The sequence below is a fragment of the Papio anubis genome, chromosome 16, assembly GCF_008728515.1.
Source record: "Papio anubis isolate 15944 chromosome 16, Panubis1.0, whole genome shotgun sequence".
Taxonomy (NCBI): Eukaryota; Metazoa; Chordata; class Mammalia; order Primates; family Cercopithecidae; genus Papio; species Papio anubis.
The window spans coordinates 81,693,851-81,709,992 of NC_044991.1; the positions used below are offsets into that span (position 1 = coordinate 81,693,851).

The following is a 16,142-nucleotide window of genomic DNA, read 5'->3' on the forward strand; positions in this document are numbered from 1 at the left end:
TAATTGATATACATAATAACATAGATGATTCTCAAAAACATTATGCTGATAAAAAGAAGCCAAAAAAAGAGTAACTACTGTTCATTTATACTGCGTTTCATTGATTTCAGTTTTGTGAAGTTCTAGGATGGACGATTGGTAGTAGTAGAAATTAAAACAGCAGTTTGCTCCTGGGGTGAGAGGGAGATGACTAGAAATGGGCAGGGGGACAATGTTTGAGTTCATGGGAAGGTTCTACATATTGATTGAGGTGTTGGCTACATAGGTGTATGCTTGTCACAACTTGTCCATTGCAGATGTAATTGTTTTATATTTTATTGTATGTAAATTTTGCTTAAAAAATTAGAAAATAAAAACCAAGGATGAAAGATTGTGGCATGAAGAAAACATTAAACAAGGGGTTTTTCTGGCCTTTTGATCCCAAATTCCATATCCTAGAATTTATTCTAAAACGGAAAAAAAGACCCATGCTCAAAATAATATTTATTGACTCACTAAATATTTATTGAGCACCTTATATGCCAGGAACTCAGGGCATAGGGGCATAGTGGTAAGTTAAAAACACAACAAAAAACAATAAACAAACAGTAAGAAACATGATGTAGAGTTTAATGAGAAAGAAAATCATTCATTATAAAGTCACCTACATCGATACAGAATCACATCTGTGTTAAGGGCTATAAAGAAGTGCATAATGATACGGCAGCATTGAGTTGAAAATGTTGATCTTGTCAGGGGGTTGGAAAGATCAACCATAAAGAAAAGATAATAGGGTTGGGATGTGAAAGGCAAATAGGGGTTTGAGGAGAAAGAGTGGAAAGAGTTTTGGATGTATAGGGAATAGCATATTACAATGTCCTGGCACCAGTTTGGGTCTTCTGAGAAGGAAAAGCCAAGATGAGACTCACCATATGAGGAACCTATTTTGAGAAAACACCTGTGAAGGCAGGGGATGTATTAATTGGGATTCCCCAGAGAAAAAAACCAATAGGATATATACTTATATGTTTATATTTACAGTAAGGAATTGGCTCATATGTTTAAAGACAATGACAAGTCTCAAGCACTGCAGTTGGCAAACTGGAGACCCAGGAGAGCTGACAGTGTAGCTCCAGCAGGTTTGCAAACCAGGAAGAGTCTGAAGGCAGGAAAAAACAAGCAGACAAACAAACAAACAAAAACAATGTCCCAGCTCAGCAGGCAGGCAGAAGTTCCCTCTCACTCAACCTTTGTGTTCCATTCAGGCCTTCCACTGACTGGATGAGGCCCACCCATAATAAGGAGGGCAATCAACACTACTCAAGTGTTAATGTCATTCAGAGACATCATCACTGATATGGTTTGGCTGTGTCCCCACCCAAATCTGAACTTGAACTGTATTTCCCAGAATTCCCACATATTGTGGGAAGCACCCAGGGGGAGGTAATTGAATCGCGGGGGCTGGTCATTCCCATGCTATTCTTGTGATAGTGAATAAGTCTCATGAGATCTGACGGATTTATCAGGGGTTTCCGCTCTTTTGCCTCTTCCTAATTTTTCTCTTGCTGCCACCGTGTAAGAAGTGTCTTTCACCTCCTGCCATGATTCTGAGGCCTCCTCAGCCATGTGGAACTGGAAAGTCCAATTAAACCTTTTTTTTGTTCCCAGTTTTGGGTATGTCTTCAGCAGCAGTGTGAAAATGAACTAATGCAATCACAGACACACTCAAAATGATGTTCAGCAAATATCTGGGCACCTTGAGGCCCAGTCATGTTGACACATAAAATTAACCATTGCAGGGAGCAAGTAGGAGTGGACTGGGGAAGGCTTTAGACCAAGACACTAATCTGATCTGTGAAGGGAGAGAGGGAAGGAAGGATTGGGTAGGAAGAGCTTCAGACCTCAACAGAGAGCCAAGAAAGTCTCAGGCCAAAGGAAGTCCCTAAGTCAAAGTTGTTCTTTAGAGAGGGTCTGAATTGAGCAGAAATTGGTGATTTTGGTAATCGTGCCATACTCTATCTTAGGCTGAGAGCAGTCTAGTGAAAGTGTTGACTGATGTGAACAAGCACAGTGGATCCAAAGATATGGCAGCTGGAGGGTGTCACCAAAGATTCTCCTAAAGGCATCTACATGGCTATCACAGTCTTATTGTGATAAAGGGCAATGTTGACTATGAGGAATTATGGAAAGGTTACATGGAGAAATGAAAGAGGAGAGTTGAGAAGAGAGAGACGTCCTAGAAGGACCAGGGAGAAGTCTTGTGTTCCATGCTATGAATATATGTCTGAGGCACTGATATGTTTTAAATAGTGTGGGGAAGTAACTAGGATTATTGTTTGAAAAGATCACTGGCAGCACCATAGAGAATGAACTGACGATATGTCATATTAGTAAAGAGTAAGTAAATTGTTAGTCCAGCCAAGAGATGGTAGTATCACGGTCTAGGGAAGTAGAAATATGTAGAATTGGAAGTGTCTAAAGAGTATTTGAGGAATAAAAGTAAACAAGAGTTGATGATAGATTTTGTGATGATTGAAAAATAGGCAAGTATATGAGATGTCTCCTAGGTTTTCTGGATTATAGAGGTGGATAGAAGCTAGTAGCAGTCATGAATTTAGATGAGGCTGACATCATTGACTGGCTACCTAAAAATCATTCTTAATGTCTTTAAGGTGTCATGAAGAAAATGCAATTTCTTTTAATGTTCTCGATGTCATTAATCTTTTTTTTTTCATTGTAGAGGCTAAACACAGCAAAATAGTTATTTCTCCATCTTCTGTTGTAGTCATGAGACTACAAAGTAGGTAAGGGGTATGTGTTAGAAGGCTTCTGGGGACATATGTATTTTCAGCTAAAAGAAGAGATGCAAACTCCAAAATGACAAAACAAATATTTATTGCTGATAAACCAACTAAGGAAATAAAAATGAATAATAAAAAATTAAAGTAATCTTCAAAAAGGAAGACAAAGGGAAAGGGAGAAAGAAGAATAGATGGAATGAGTAGAACACAAATAGCAAGACTTACAGTTAAACATATCAATAATTACTTTAAATTATAGTGGTCTAAGTATCTCGAAGGAAAGAGATTGTCAGATAGTATAAAAATGGAAGCCTTAACTATATGATACCTACAAAAATCAACCACAAAACCACTTAAAATGAAAATATACAAAAACATGAAAAAAATATCAACAAGGATATACAGGCTAACCCTAGTTAAAGGAAGATGAGGTGACTATGTTAATATTGAACAAAGATTTCAGAGCAGAGACTATTAGCAGAAATAGTAATTAAGAAGACCATCAAGAGGACATATAATTCTAAATGTTTATGCACCTTGTAACAGCACTTCAAAATGCATGAAGCAAAAAATAACAAGAAGAAATAGACAATTGCACACTTATAATCAGCAAGTTCAACAGGCCTCTATCAGTAATTGACAGAACAAGTAGACAGAAAATATCAACTTGACCTAACTGATATTTATAAAATGAACCTGCCCCAATTACAGTAGAATACACATTTCTTTCAAACCTGTACATAATACTTATCAGAATGATCATATTCTGGATCATAAGAAAGTCTCAACAAGGAACTCATATATACAAAATATCTTCTTTGACAATGATGAAATTAAAGGAATCTATAACAGAAAGGTATGTGGAAAATCCTCAAACCAAATAATATACTTTTAGTAACTTATAGGTCAAAGAAGAATTCAAACTAAAAAATAGAAAATATTTTGAACTTAATATATGGAAATACAATATGTTAAAATTTGTCAGATACCACTAAAGCAGTAATTAGTGGGAATTTTTTAGCACTATGTGCTGGTATTAATAGAGAAGAAAAGTCTCCAATGACTTCAGCTTCTACGCTAAGTAGCTACAAAAAAGAGCAAATTACACAAAAAGCAAGCAGAAGAAAGGAAAAAAATGAGTGAAAATCACCAAAATACGAAAAAGAAAATCAATAGAGTAAATCGATGAAACCAAAAGATGGTTCTTGGAGAAGCTAAAATTGATAAACCTCTAGGCAGGTAGCACAGGGCAAAAAGAGAGAAGAACCAAATTATCAATATCAAGAATGAGACAGCGGCCATCATTCTACAGATATAAAAAGATAAGAAGATAGTATTTACAACCAATTTATGCCAATACATTTGTTATAAACACAATTTGAAGATGTGCCTCCATTTTATGCACTAGTAAGAAAAAAATACCACTAACTTACCTTTTCATATCAATGAGCAATTATGCTTTTTGAACAAGCTTCACTGAGGTATAATTGACATACAACAATCTGCACATACATAAAGTGTATTTTTTTTTTTAATTCTTCTTTGACACATAAGCTACTAAAAGTACACTATTTGGCTTGAGGATTTTCCACATATCTTTCTGCTACTGATTCATTTAATTTTGTCATTGAGATGTCATGGATGCATCTCAAAATAATGGACAAGTGCCTTGAAAGACACCAACTACCATATGATGCAATCATTCCACTTGGAGGTATTTGCCCATGAGAAGAGAAAGATTGCATCTGTACAAACACTAGTACATGAATGCTCACAGCAGCTTTATTTACAATAGCCTAAAATTAGAAACAACCTAAAAGGTCATTCGTAGGTAAAAGGATGAACAAATTATGGTATATTTGTAAAACAGAATACTACCCAACAACAACAACAAAAATGAGCTATTTGGTACACTTACAATATGGATGCATCTCAAAATAATGCTGATTGAAAGGAGCCAGATAAAACAGAATACATAGTATAATTATATTTCCATAACAATCTAAAAATATGCAAAAATGATTTATAGTGACAGAGAGCAGATTGGTGGTTGCTTAGGGACTGGAATCTGGTGAGATGGAGAAAGAGATTAAAAAGGGGCATGAGAAAACTTTGGAAAGTGAGGGATATGTTCATCATCTTGATTATGGTGATGATTTCACAGGTATACATATAGACCAAAACTTATAAAATTTTACACTTTATGTATGTGCAGATTGTTGTATGTCAATTATATCTCAATGAAGCTTGTTCAAAATGTATAATTGCTCATTGATATGAAAAGGTAAGTTAGTGGTATTTTTTTCTTACTAGTGCATCAAATGGAGGTGTATCTTAAAATTGATGGCATCTTAGGTTTTATAAAAGGCGGCGGCAATAAATGCCTTTGATCTGAGACTCTGGCGCCTGAGCTTTATGCTATTTTCAGCTAAAAACATACTAAGTGATATAACTGGCAATACTGGAGGGAAATCATGTTGGGAGGATTGTGAATTTGTTTTTAGGCCTGCTAAGATCAGGGCATTTTGGTTAGGGCTGCTGTTGTCCCTCAGTAGCTTCCTAACTGGTTACTACATCTTCTTAGGTTCTCTCACATCCATTCCCCACACAGCAGCCTTTCTTCCTTTGCAATAGACTCCCAAACATGGCTGCATTGCATAAAGCCCACATTTTTCCATCTCGCTGAAGATGAGGTCATGTGACTAAGTTCTGGCCAATGAGATAAGAGTGGAATGCACATGTTTAGCTAATTATAGTCATCGCTCTAAGAAAGGAGTCCCTAAAATTGCAAATGGGTCTGTCACATTACCTCGTAAATGTGTCTGGCTTTTTACCTGCCTATAATTCATCGACACAGAAACTATGTTTTCAAAATAAAAACATTCCAGACACAATTGAATGGTATTTTATAAGTGAAGTTAAAATGCTTATTATGGAGATGGCAATGTTGCTGCTAATCCCCAAACTGAAGCAGTCTTCTTCTGTCTTTGGACAAGTCATTTAGTCTTTCTGCATCAGGTCCCTGAGCTGTGAAATGTGGATAATATTACAGGGCTTGAGGGTGCTGTGAGGATTAATTAACATTGGCAGAGCACTTTGAACATAAGATTTTGCCCTCTTCACACATTTTATCCAGGGACCTCAACAGACTGTACCAATAAGGATGGTCCCATTTATCTCTGTTTTCCAGATCAGGTTATGAAGCAGGGAGAAATTAATGGCTTGCCCAAAGTCATTCGGTGAACCAGGAGAACAGCCCTGAGGAGTCCTCTGGAATATTGACTTCTAATCTTCCTGCAACAACCATTAGATGCACGCTTCATTTTGAAAAAGGGTCTTAGAAATACCAAATACCTGTGTTATCTAGTTACTGCTCTCTGGTCTTTTTCTTTTGTGTTGGCCTAGATTTTTTTTTGGATCCATTTTGCAGCGACCTACAGAGAGGAGGGCTCTTCTCACCAGAAAGGAAACTCAGAAAATATCTGGAAGAGTTTAATGATCAGAAGAATCTTTATGGTTATCCCTATCAAGTTCACTAGAGGCATATGTTTTTTTGTGTGTCCTTAGTCATAAAACTTAAGATGCGAGACCCACTTGTGCAGAAACAGTCATTCTGGTTCTTAACAATTGCATTTGGAATTTATTTTTAAAAAAATCACACAGTAGAAAATGAAAATTTCCACTACTTCTACCAATAATTAGTAACTGCTGCTAATATTTAATGTAGAGATATTCAGATTGTTTTGGACATAAAAAGTACATTATTTAAAAATTGGACCATACTGCATAGATAATTTATAACATAGGGATCTTGCTATTCTCCCAGTTCCAGCCACCCTGACCTTGCTCTACCCTATGCTATTCCATTGTTTATGGCATCCCATCACCCTCTCTACCTTTGCTCAGATAACAGCACCTCTTCCTTCTCAGCTCAGCTCCCTAACTGCTCCATCCCTTACCTTCCAAAGGGGTCAGGTCCTGTCTTCTTGTTCTGCCCTTGCATGATATACTGTAATTTTCCTTCGTGTATAATTTTACACTTACCAGACTATTTTTATAATATCTCTCACTCCCAGTGGACAGCCAGCTCCATGAGGGCGGAGAGTCTGGTCTCCTTCTCTCTACTCTATTGACACCTAGGCCCCTAGCATGCCTGGCTCAAATTGTGGCTCAAATAATATCCGCTGAGTGAACAAGTAAGTGAAACTTTTTCCACTCATTTTAATGGCCATGATTTGGATTTGTAACAGAATGGTAAATGTGACTCTTCCTGTTGATTTCATTTTAGTAGAAGGCTTAAAGGCCCAGGGGGCAAAAAACATTTAGAAAATGCTCTAAATGTTTTTAAAGCAAGGTGCTGGACCATCTGTGCAGAAATTGCCAAAAATAGTAGTTTAAAACTGTTTTGTCTGCATAAGCTGATCATGCACCTCCAGCCTAAATAAGACATGGTGGGTAAACAGATTAAAAAGGGAAGATTTCCTGGCAGAGAGCTGGTCTTCTCTTTCCCACAGGGACAGACAGGGGAGCTTGCCCTTTACCTTAAAGGAATGGAGCTGTTTTCAAGAGAATCACTGAAGGCCAGATGTGCATCCCCTCATGTGCTGAGGACACACGGACAAGTGCCAGACCCATCCGCTAGGAGTCTAAAGGTGGAGGCTGTGGGTTGGCTAGTTGCCCTGACTACGGCAGAGCAAAGAGCCATGGCCGCCTTAGGAGTGAGCTGACTGTCCATGTACAAGGGCGACAATGAGTGAGATTCTCCTCTGACTGATTAAACATACAGAGGGAACAACTAGAGGTTATCGTAGAATAGATGCCACCAAGAGGACCACCCAGAAGTGCAAACATAACTCAGCATCCATCTGGGGCACTGGAACCTGGGAGGTGGAGGAGGTAAAAGAGTAACCAGACTGACAAAAGAATTGCAGATGGGGCCGGACACGGTGGTTCATGCCTGTAATCCTAACACTTTGGGAGGCTGAGGCAGGCAGATCACCTGAGGTCGGGAGTTCAAGACCAGCCTGATTAACATGGAGAAACCCTGTCTCTATTAATAATACAAAATTAGCCAGGCGTGGTGGTGCATGCCTGTAATCCCAGCTATTCGGGAGGCTGAGGCAGGAGAATCGCTTGAACCCAGGAGGCGGAGGTAGGTTGTGGTGAGCCCCGATTGCCCCATTGCACTCCAGCCTGGGCAACAAGAGCAAAACTCTGTCTAAAAAAAAAAAAAAAAAGAATTGCAGATGGACCTTCTAGCAGGTAGATTTCTAATGGATTCACAATATCTCCATGACAGAAAGAGCAAAATTTTATTAATTCACTTGCTACCTATTGGGCATCAACTCGAAGGCAAAACCTAACTTTCCCAAACAAAACTTTCCCACTTGTTTATCACAAACAACATTGCAGTGGACATTCTTAGAATTAAATATTTGTGCCTTTGGATACATGTGGATACACATCCGGAAATGGTATTGTTGAAGACCAAGGATAGGCAATTATTAAAGTTTTTAGTTTTTTAAAAATAAATACTACTTGTGCTCCAAAACAGTTATATCAATTGATATTAATTCACATTCTCATCAGCAGTTCTATTTGTCTTTTTCTAAAGATATTCGGGTAATGACTTTTAGATGTAGGTTTTTATATGATCTCACCATTTCCAGTCCAGTCCCTTCTAATTCATTTCTATTCATCAGACAGGCTAATATTTTAAAAAATATAAATCAGATGCCACTTCATGATTTCATTCTTTTAAATAAAATGCAATCTCCTTGCTGTGGCCTGCAAGGACCAGAATTGCATTGCCCCTTCCTACCTAGCTCTAGGACTACATTTCCCAGCACTCCCTCCTTCTCGGAGCTTAAGCCCTACTGTCCTTCCCCTTGAACTCAACAACCTTTTTCCTGCAAGCTGGCCTGAACCCTTCAAGCCCGCTCTTCTCTCTAGCTGGGATGCACTTCCCCTGACATTTTCCATAGCTTCTTCTTATCTTTCCTATCTTAACTTATATATCACCTCCTCAGCGAAGTCTTCCCTGGCCTTCTCTTATCTGAAGTAGAATTCTTTGTTACTCCTTACAAAGCACACTGCTGACTCCTTTTCACCACCATCTATAGCTATTTACATTGTTTATTTACTTGTTTATTTTTCTCTCTCTTACTGAGACATAAGCTCCATGGGGACGGGAACCTTTTTTATCCATGTGTCCCTGTGTGTGTGTGTGTGCATGTTTGTGCGTGCCAAAGTTTATTATGGACAATCTTTGCTCATAGCAGATACCCAATATGTATTTGTTAAATGCAGAAAGGAAGGAATGAAGCATTGAGGAACTGAAGCAGAGCTGTTCCCAGGCTCTCCTACCTGATTTGATGTCATCTTCCAAGTCATTCTTCTTTCACTGGCTGAGGACCGGTAGAGGGGAGAGCTGGCTGTGGAACAAATCACCTCCCTTGTTGGTGATAGCCAAGTCATTTTCATGAGCACCGTCTCACCTTTCCAGAGGAAAGGCCACATATGTTTCTGTGACACTCACACTGAGAGCAGCAGGCAGTGGGGCCAAAGCTCAAGTTATTTTTGGTAAGGGTATTGGAAAAGTGCCATTCCAGCTTCAGCCTTGGTGCTTTGTGGTACTTGGTGAAAACACAGCCTCCTTTGAGGGAAGCTTGGGAGCTCATCACCTGCTCTAGAAAAGTGTAGAAGCCTCTGGATTTTTGTACATAATTTCTTGCCCTCAATAGCTAAAGAAGAATAATGACAATGATAAGGATGGTAACGGGCTGAATGAAATTCAGAGAGCAGGGCCAAAGTTGTCCATATGTTTAAGCTGGAGTGGATTTCTGCTTTGAATGTGGTAGATGATGACCCTTGGATTAATTTCTGGCTCTGCAATCCTATGGTTAGAAGGTTCTATTTGAGTGCATGATAACTTTTGTATCCTATCAACAAGATGGCCACATAAGAAAAGAGTGCTACCATGTGTATTGTCTTTTAAACTCATGTTCATTTCATTTTAATTAACACTTATTTTTTTTTAGACGGAGTCTCGTTCTATCACCCAGGCTGGAGTGCAGTGGCGCCATCTCGCCTCACTGCAAGCTCCGCCTCCCAGGTTCATGCCATTCTCCTGCCTCCTGAGTAACTGGGATTACAGGCGCCTGCCACCACGCCTGGCTAATTTTTTGTATTTTTAGTAGAGACGGGGTTTCACCCTGTTAGCCAGGATGGTCTCCATCCCCTGACCTCGTGATCTGCCCACCTTGGCCTCCCAAACTGCTGGGATTACAGGCGGGAGCCACCTCACCCAGCCTATGGATTCATTTTGTTCTTTCAGTAACAGACCATGCCCAAATGAAAACTTCATTCTCCATTTTCCTGTGGAGCTGGGTGTGACCATGTGACAAAACACTGGTCCATCCGATGCAAGAAAAAGAGATGTTTGACACATCTGGATCATATTTTTATTAGGTTATTTTCCCTCCATGTTTTCTTCCTGCTTCCTGGGAAATGAGAGGGTATTGCTCTGTTTTCACATTACTAATGAAGACATACCTGAGACTGGGTAATTTCTAAAGGAAAGAGGTTTAATTGACTCACAGTTCCACATGGCTGGGGAGGCCTCACAGTCATGGCAGAAGACAAAGGAGAAGCTAAGGCATGTCTTACATGGCAGCAGGCAAGAGAGCTTGTGTAGGGGAACTCCCGCCTTTATAAAACCATCAGATCTCATGAGACTTACTCACTACCACAAGAACAGTATGGGGGAAACCACCCCCACGATTCAATTATCTCCACTTTGCCCCACCCTTGACATGTGGGGATTATTACAATTCAAGGTGAGATTTGGGTGGGGACACAGAAACACCATATCAGACAATAACTAGACTCAAGAATGAAAAACCATGTCCTGAGGTGCCAGAGTTGACCAACAAGCTTGGATCCCTGGGTGGCCTTATAGGGCTAAGTGTCCTCCTTGCCCAGGATAAACTATCCTCCCTGGATTGTTACATGAAAAATAAACAAACTTTTATCTATCTTAAATCATTATATTTTGGAGTCTAGTTGTTACAAAAGCTTCACATCTATTTAAATAACTTCTTGGGGTGCTGGAAGAGGGGTTCTAACAGTGTCGTCAGGATCTATCATTTGCTTCTCTTTATGTCTTGGTTCTGCTCCTTTAGCGTGGCCTTCACTCTTTGATAAGCCCTCCCCTAGGGTCTCACGATGTGTTTCAGCAGCTCCTGGGCTTCTTCCGTCCAGATTCCATTTCAACTGGAGTGTGAGTCTTCCTCCCAGTATTCAGTAAAAGTAACCCAATTCATTATTAATTGGCCAGCTTAGGTCATGTGCCCATGTCTGAACCAATCACCAACCACTAGTTGTCCAAAGGAAGGCCATGGACAGGGCTGCACATGTGAGCTGGAAACAGGGGTAAGTACACTCAAAGTGAAAATGGTGACTACTATGGGAAGAACAAAGTCTGGATGCTGAGGAAACAAACAGAAATGCATACTACAAATAAGAAACTCTAAATGTTCAAAAATTGAGTTCAAAACACGGAATGAAATAGTATTTTTTTTTTTTTGTCAGACATTTCCAGTAAAACTAAATCATGTGTGACAGTATGTTGTTTGGCAGCACGTGGTTAGGCAAGTTGAGCACTGTAGAACTCTATAAGCGCTGCTTACATCGCCTACCTCTGTGAATGGTTCTTTTCCATTTCTTTTCTTTTCTTCTTTTTTTTATTTATTTATTTTTGAAACGGAGTTTCGATCTTGTTGCGCAGGCTGAAGTGCAATGGTACAATCTTGGCTCACTGCAACCTCCACCTCCCAGCTTCAACTGATTCTCCTGCCTCAGCCTCCTGAGTAGCTGGGATTACAGGCATGCACCACCACACATGGCTAATTCTGTATTTTTAGTAGAGACGGGGTTTCTCCACATTGGTCAGGTTGGTCTCAAACTCCCCACTTCAGGTGATCCGCCCACCTCAGCCTCCCAAAGTGCTGGGATTACAGGTGTGAGCCACCGCGCCCGGCTTCTTTTCCCTTGCTGCCAGGGCTGTGTATTGCACAATTTGGACAAGTGTAAATGTCCTGTGAATAGTATATCACAGTCTGTATGTTTAGCATGTATGTCAATTTGATTTCACCAGACAAACAAACAAAACCATATACTGGATTCAGTCTTTCAATTTAAAAAAGAAATCACTTGTTCCTTCACATCTAGCTTGATATTTTCTGGTTTGATTCGAGTTTCCTCAGTTCCAGTTAAATTATTTATGGATGTTGATTATAGTCAGCATTAACTATCAAGAGATGGATTTCTCACTTTCAGTTTTTGTCAGTAATTATTTCTGTTATTGTGGGTCCTTCACTTCAAGCTCCTTATGCCTTGATTTCTTTATTCTTTGTTTCTATAATGCTGTGGATCTGGTCTATAAATGATGTGTTAGATAAATGTCTTCCACGAACACCTCTATTTTACAGCAACCATGGGCAGCATTTTTTTTTTTAAGTTCCAATCCTTCAAAAAGAGCTCTCCAAATGATTTTACCATTTCATCTCTTTTGGCGAGAGATTTAAAATTAGAACATCATTTTCCATAGAATGGCAACATGAAGACAGATGGTTTACTACGTAGCAAAAATAGTTCTCCCTGCCAGAATATCTCCTTTTTGATTGTCCCCATTTAGTCTCGGTTCTCCTATGACACATTCTTGGGGGATTCTGTTCTTTCACTGAAACTCATCAAGCCAAGGTGACTAAAAGCTAATGTTCCCAGTGAGATTGGGAAGATTCATATCGTCTTAGAGCTGAAAGACCTGTGGATTGTCATCAGGTCAAACAATCCACTAGTAACTGAATCCTCTTCTCAATAGCTCTGAGCAGTGATCACCCAGCTTTAGCTTGGTCACTTCCAGTGAGTAAGAATTTTTGTCTCATTTCTGATAATTATCTTTGCCTTTGTGAATAGTGCAAATGATTAGAAAGATCTTCCTTGGAAATCAAGTAGTAACCTCTCTTTCTGTGAGATCTGCTCTTCAGAAGAGGAATAGGAGAATGTTTAGGAGCAGAGCTGGGCACCACACACACCTCCCTTCAATCCTAGCTCTGATAGTGGCCAGCTGTGAGACCTTAGCAAGTCCCAGGGGCCTAAGTCTTCTGAGCTTCAGTCTGTAAAGTGTGGATGCTGGTACCTAACTCATTATTCCCTTAACAAGATTAGCACAATGCCCAGCACACTGGTGCTCAATGTGTGCTAGCAATGATCAATCAAGTATGCTTCAGGGAGATAATGCAGTCAGGGGCAGGTGAGTGTGAAATCCAGTCCCCTTCTTCATCTTGTTGTATAGGCTGTATCTCATAATGGCAATGAGAGCTCTATTGCCAGCCTAAGGAGGCTTAAATATGAGCCTGGTATGTACATAACAGGACACCTACCTCAAAAAGTGCAGGGGAGTTTGAATGAGTGAATCCATGCGAAAGGCTTGGAGAGTGCCTGGCACCCAGGTGGCCATCTTGATAACCACAAGGATTTACTGAGCACTTGCTCTAGGGTCAGGCTTTGGGGACAAACAGTGATGAGGTCAAGTCTCAGCCCCCTGGGAAACACATTCAGGCGGGAAAGACAGGCTCAAACAGGGAAACTGTGGCAAATGATACCAGCGAGGGCTGGGTCCCTGACACCAAGGAAACCCAAGGAAGCATTTAGATAAGGCGGTGACAATATCGCTCTCCTCAGGTGCCAAGGTCAAGGCGAGTCGCGGCAACACCATCTCCCCAGACACACACGTAACATCGGCCCTTCTCGGGGAAAGAGCAGGGGCTGAAGGGAGAGGCGGGGTAGGCGGCGGCTGGAAAAAAGTGAAATTTCCTCTCCTCCTAAGTCACCGGAGCGAGGAGAGCGGGCGCTGTCTCCGTAGGCTGTGGGCGAGGTGCGGGGGCGGCGGGGGCACGCTCTGGGTCTGCCAGGAGGGGAGGGATCGGAAGGGGAAGCGGGGAGGGAAAGGTGGGTGGGAGGCGCGGGGAGCGCGTTCCAAGGCGGCTGCTCGCTGGTGGCCGCAGCCCGGTGCTGGGACTCGCGCGGCTCCTCCTCTCAGTCCCCCACCCCTTCCTCCTCCTTCCTCTTCCTCCTTCCTCCTCCTCCTCCTTCTCCTCCTCCTTCTCGGCCCCGGGAGGAGGCAGGGCTGGATCCCTCAGCCGCCGCCGCTCCTCCTCCTGGCAGGCCGGCCGCGAAGTCAGCTGACGCCGGCGCTCCAGCCTCGCCTCCCCGCGCCGCGCTCTGCGCTCCCCGAAAGTGGCTGCAAGCTGGACGCCCACTCTCAGGGTTGTGGGGACAGAGAAAGTGATGTGCGTCTTTTAAAGCCTCGCCCAGCGCCGCCGAAGCAGCTTCATCTCTCCAACTTTCTCCCACCGACTGCTTGTCTTGACCCTGCCCTCCACCCTCCCCAAAGCCACTTCGGGTGCGCGCTCTTGGGTAAAGGGGGGTCACCGGCTGTCTGGGATGGCTTCCAATTTTAATGACATAGTGAAGCAAGGGTACGTGAGGATCCGGAGCAGACGCCTCGGGGTGAGTATCGATCCTCTCCGTGTTGCTGTTCGCCGGTTCGATTGTCTCTTTCCTGAGCCAGCATCCCTGGAGGGTGGACGGAGAGTCCCCGGCCGCGGGCCGGAGAATTACGCGGTGGCTTTCTCAGCCGAAACCCGCGTCTCCAGGGCTGTCACTGTAAGGCCAGCGTCTAGGTATGTAATGGATCTATCTTTATCTCTTGGATGACTTGGCTTTCTGATGGTGGCCGCGTGTTGGGCTTCAGTAGCCACTGGAGCCCATCTACTCGAAATAAATATTTCTCGGTAGCCATGGAAGTTGGAGCTGAGAAACCCGGGCGGGGGTGCCTGCCGGATGCCCCCGGTTCCCCTCTTTCCCCACTCGCCGCCAACTTAACTTTTCCGGGGGATGGACTGGCCGGTTGAGAAAGAGGACACGCGTGCTCGGTGTGAAAGAGGTCACGAGCCCTCTGACCCCAGAGAGAGATTTCTGCCAAGTGTAAGGTGTCTTTGGACTCCCCCGCCTCTGTCCCAGGTGTCGTGTCAACGGCGGTGCGGGCTGGCCTCTGACCGGGGCCAACTTGAGTAGATACTTGAATCTGGATTTTCCCTGGTTCGAAGCCGGGGTGGTGGATTTCTGTTGCTGTGATACACCCTGGAGGTCCAGGGGAGGGTTATTTACGTGGAACCTAATACCTGGCATAGCGCAAGTGCTCCCTACGTAGGTCCTGAAAGGAAGAATGAATGAATCTTAGGGCACTTGGGGACGGATGTTGACACAGGCTAGCTGCTTCCTGAAAACTCCCTCTCTTTCGCCCCTTTCTCTCTGGAGGAGGCTTCAAGAGAGAACCCACCCTTCCTCTCCTTGGGCCTGAATGATGGTGAAAGAATTCTTGAGAGAAAGGGAAGAGACTGGAATGATTTTTTTTATTTCCTAAAAATTTCAAACTAGGTCCCTCATTTCTCTTTGCCTCCTATCAAGGGTTGTCGCTGTTTTAGTTGATCCTGTGCGTTTGGGCCAGACATAGCGGGTGCAAACTGGGGGTGGGGAGGTGCGGGGGTGGGGAGGGGAGAGAAAATATCCTTTAGTGTAATGCCTGAAATAATTATAATGTCAGTAATCGTGTGGAATGCCCCTATTGATAGTGATAAATTGAATAACTTTCTCTACAAATATGTGTCATTTGGCATCTTTCTCTTACTTAGTCTTTGGACTGTTTTAATGTGCCAGATACTTTTCCTGAAAACTGAAAAGAAATTTCACAGTAGTAAACTCAGCTAGAGAGGGAAGCCCTGTGGGGAGGAACAGCCACAATTATTATAAAACTCTTGCTTAATTCGTTTTGGTCTTTTTCTTTTCTTTTTTTTTTCCCCCCCTGCTGGTGACCATGTTTTAGCAATTATGTCCTGTGTTATTGTGAATATATACATATGTAATTAGGGAGAAATGCAACAGAACTCACCATTTCCGTCAGCTCTGCCAAAGTTTCCTTGGTTTTCTTTTCTGCTATGCAAATATTCTCATCTGCAAGAACACCCATTGTTGGGGTACTTTACTGAGTGACTCCCATGTAAGGGGCAAACAGTAATAGGAACTTTCTATTTTTGGTATGCTTATAGGCTGGCCAACTGTTACAATTTTAAGGGGTGTAAGTTAAAAAAAACCCCACCATTCTAATTTAGCTTTACTCCATCATGTCAATGGAAGGAATTGGTACGAGACATCCATTCTCTGTTAGGGAGCATTGCAATGGGAAGACGACATGCATTATTAATGCACAAAATATGAATTATTCATAAGGATCAGAGT

The 16,142-nt window shown here is 42.1% G+C and overlaps 1 protein-coding gene and 1 long non-coding RNA gene across 2 annotated transcripts in view; one reads left to right on the top strand and one right to left on the bottom strand.

Annotated features, from left to right (window-relative positions):
* The window catches only part of LOC103887937, a 63,759-nt gene extending 53,947 nt beyond the window's left edge, over positions 1-9,812 (bottom strand). The window contains exon 1 of the long non-coding RNA XR_652210.4: positions 9,147-9,812. This is a non-coding gene — a long non-coding RNA (uncharacterized LOC103887937). The remainder of the gene's footprint in view (positions 1-9,146) is intronic.
* A 4,006-nt stretch (positions 9,813-13,818) lies between these two features.
* DOK5 (docking protein 5) overlaps positions 13,819-16,142 on the top strand; it is a 170,945-nt gene continuing 168,621 nt past the window's right edge. The window contains exon 1 of the mRNA XM_003904593.3: positions 13,819-14,354. Coding sequence (XP_003904642.1) covers positions 14,289-14,354 — 66 coding nt within the window. The 5' untranslated portion in view covers positions 13,819-14,288. The remainder of the gene's footprint in view (positions 14,355-16,142) is intronic.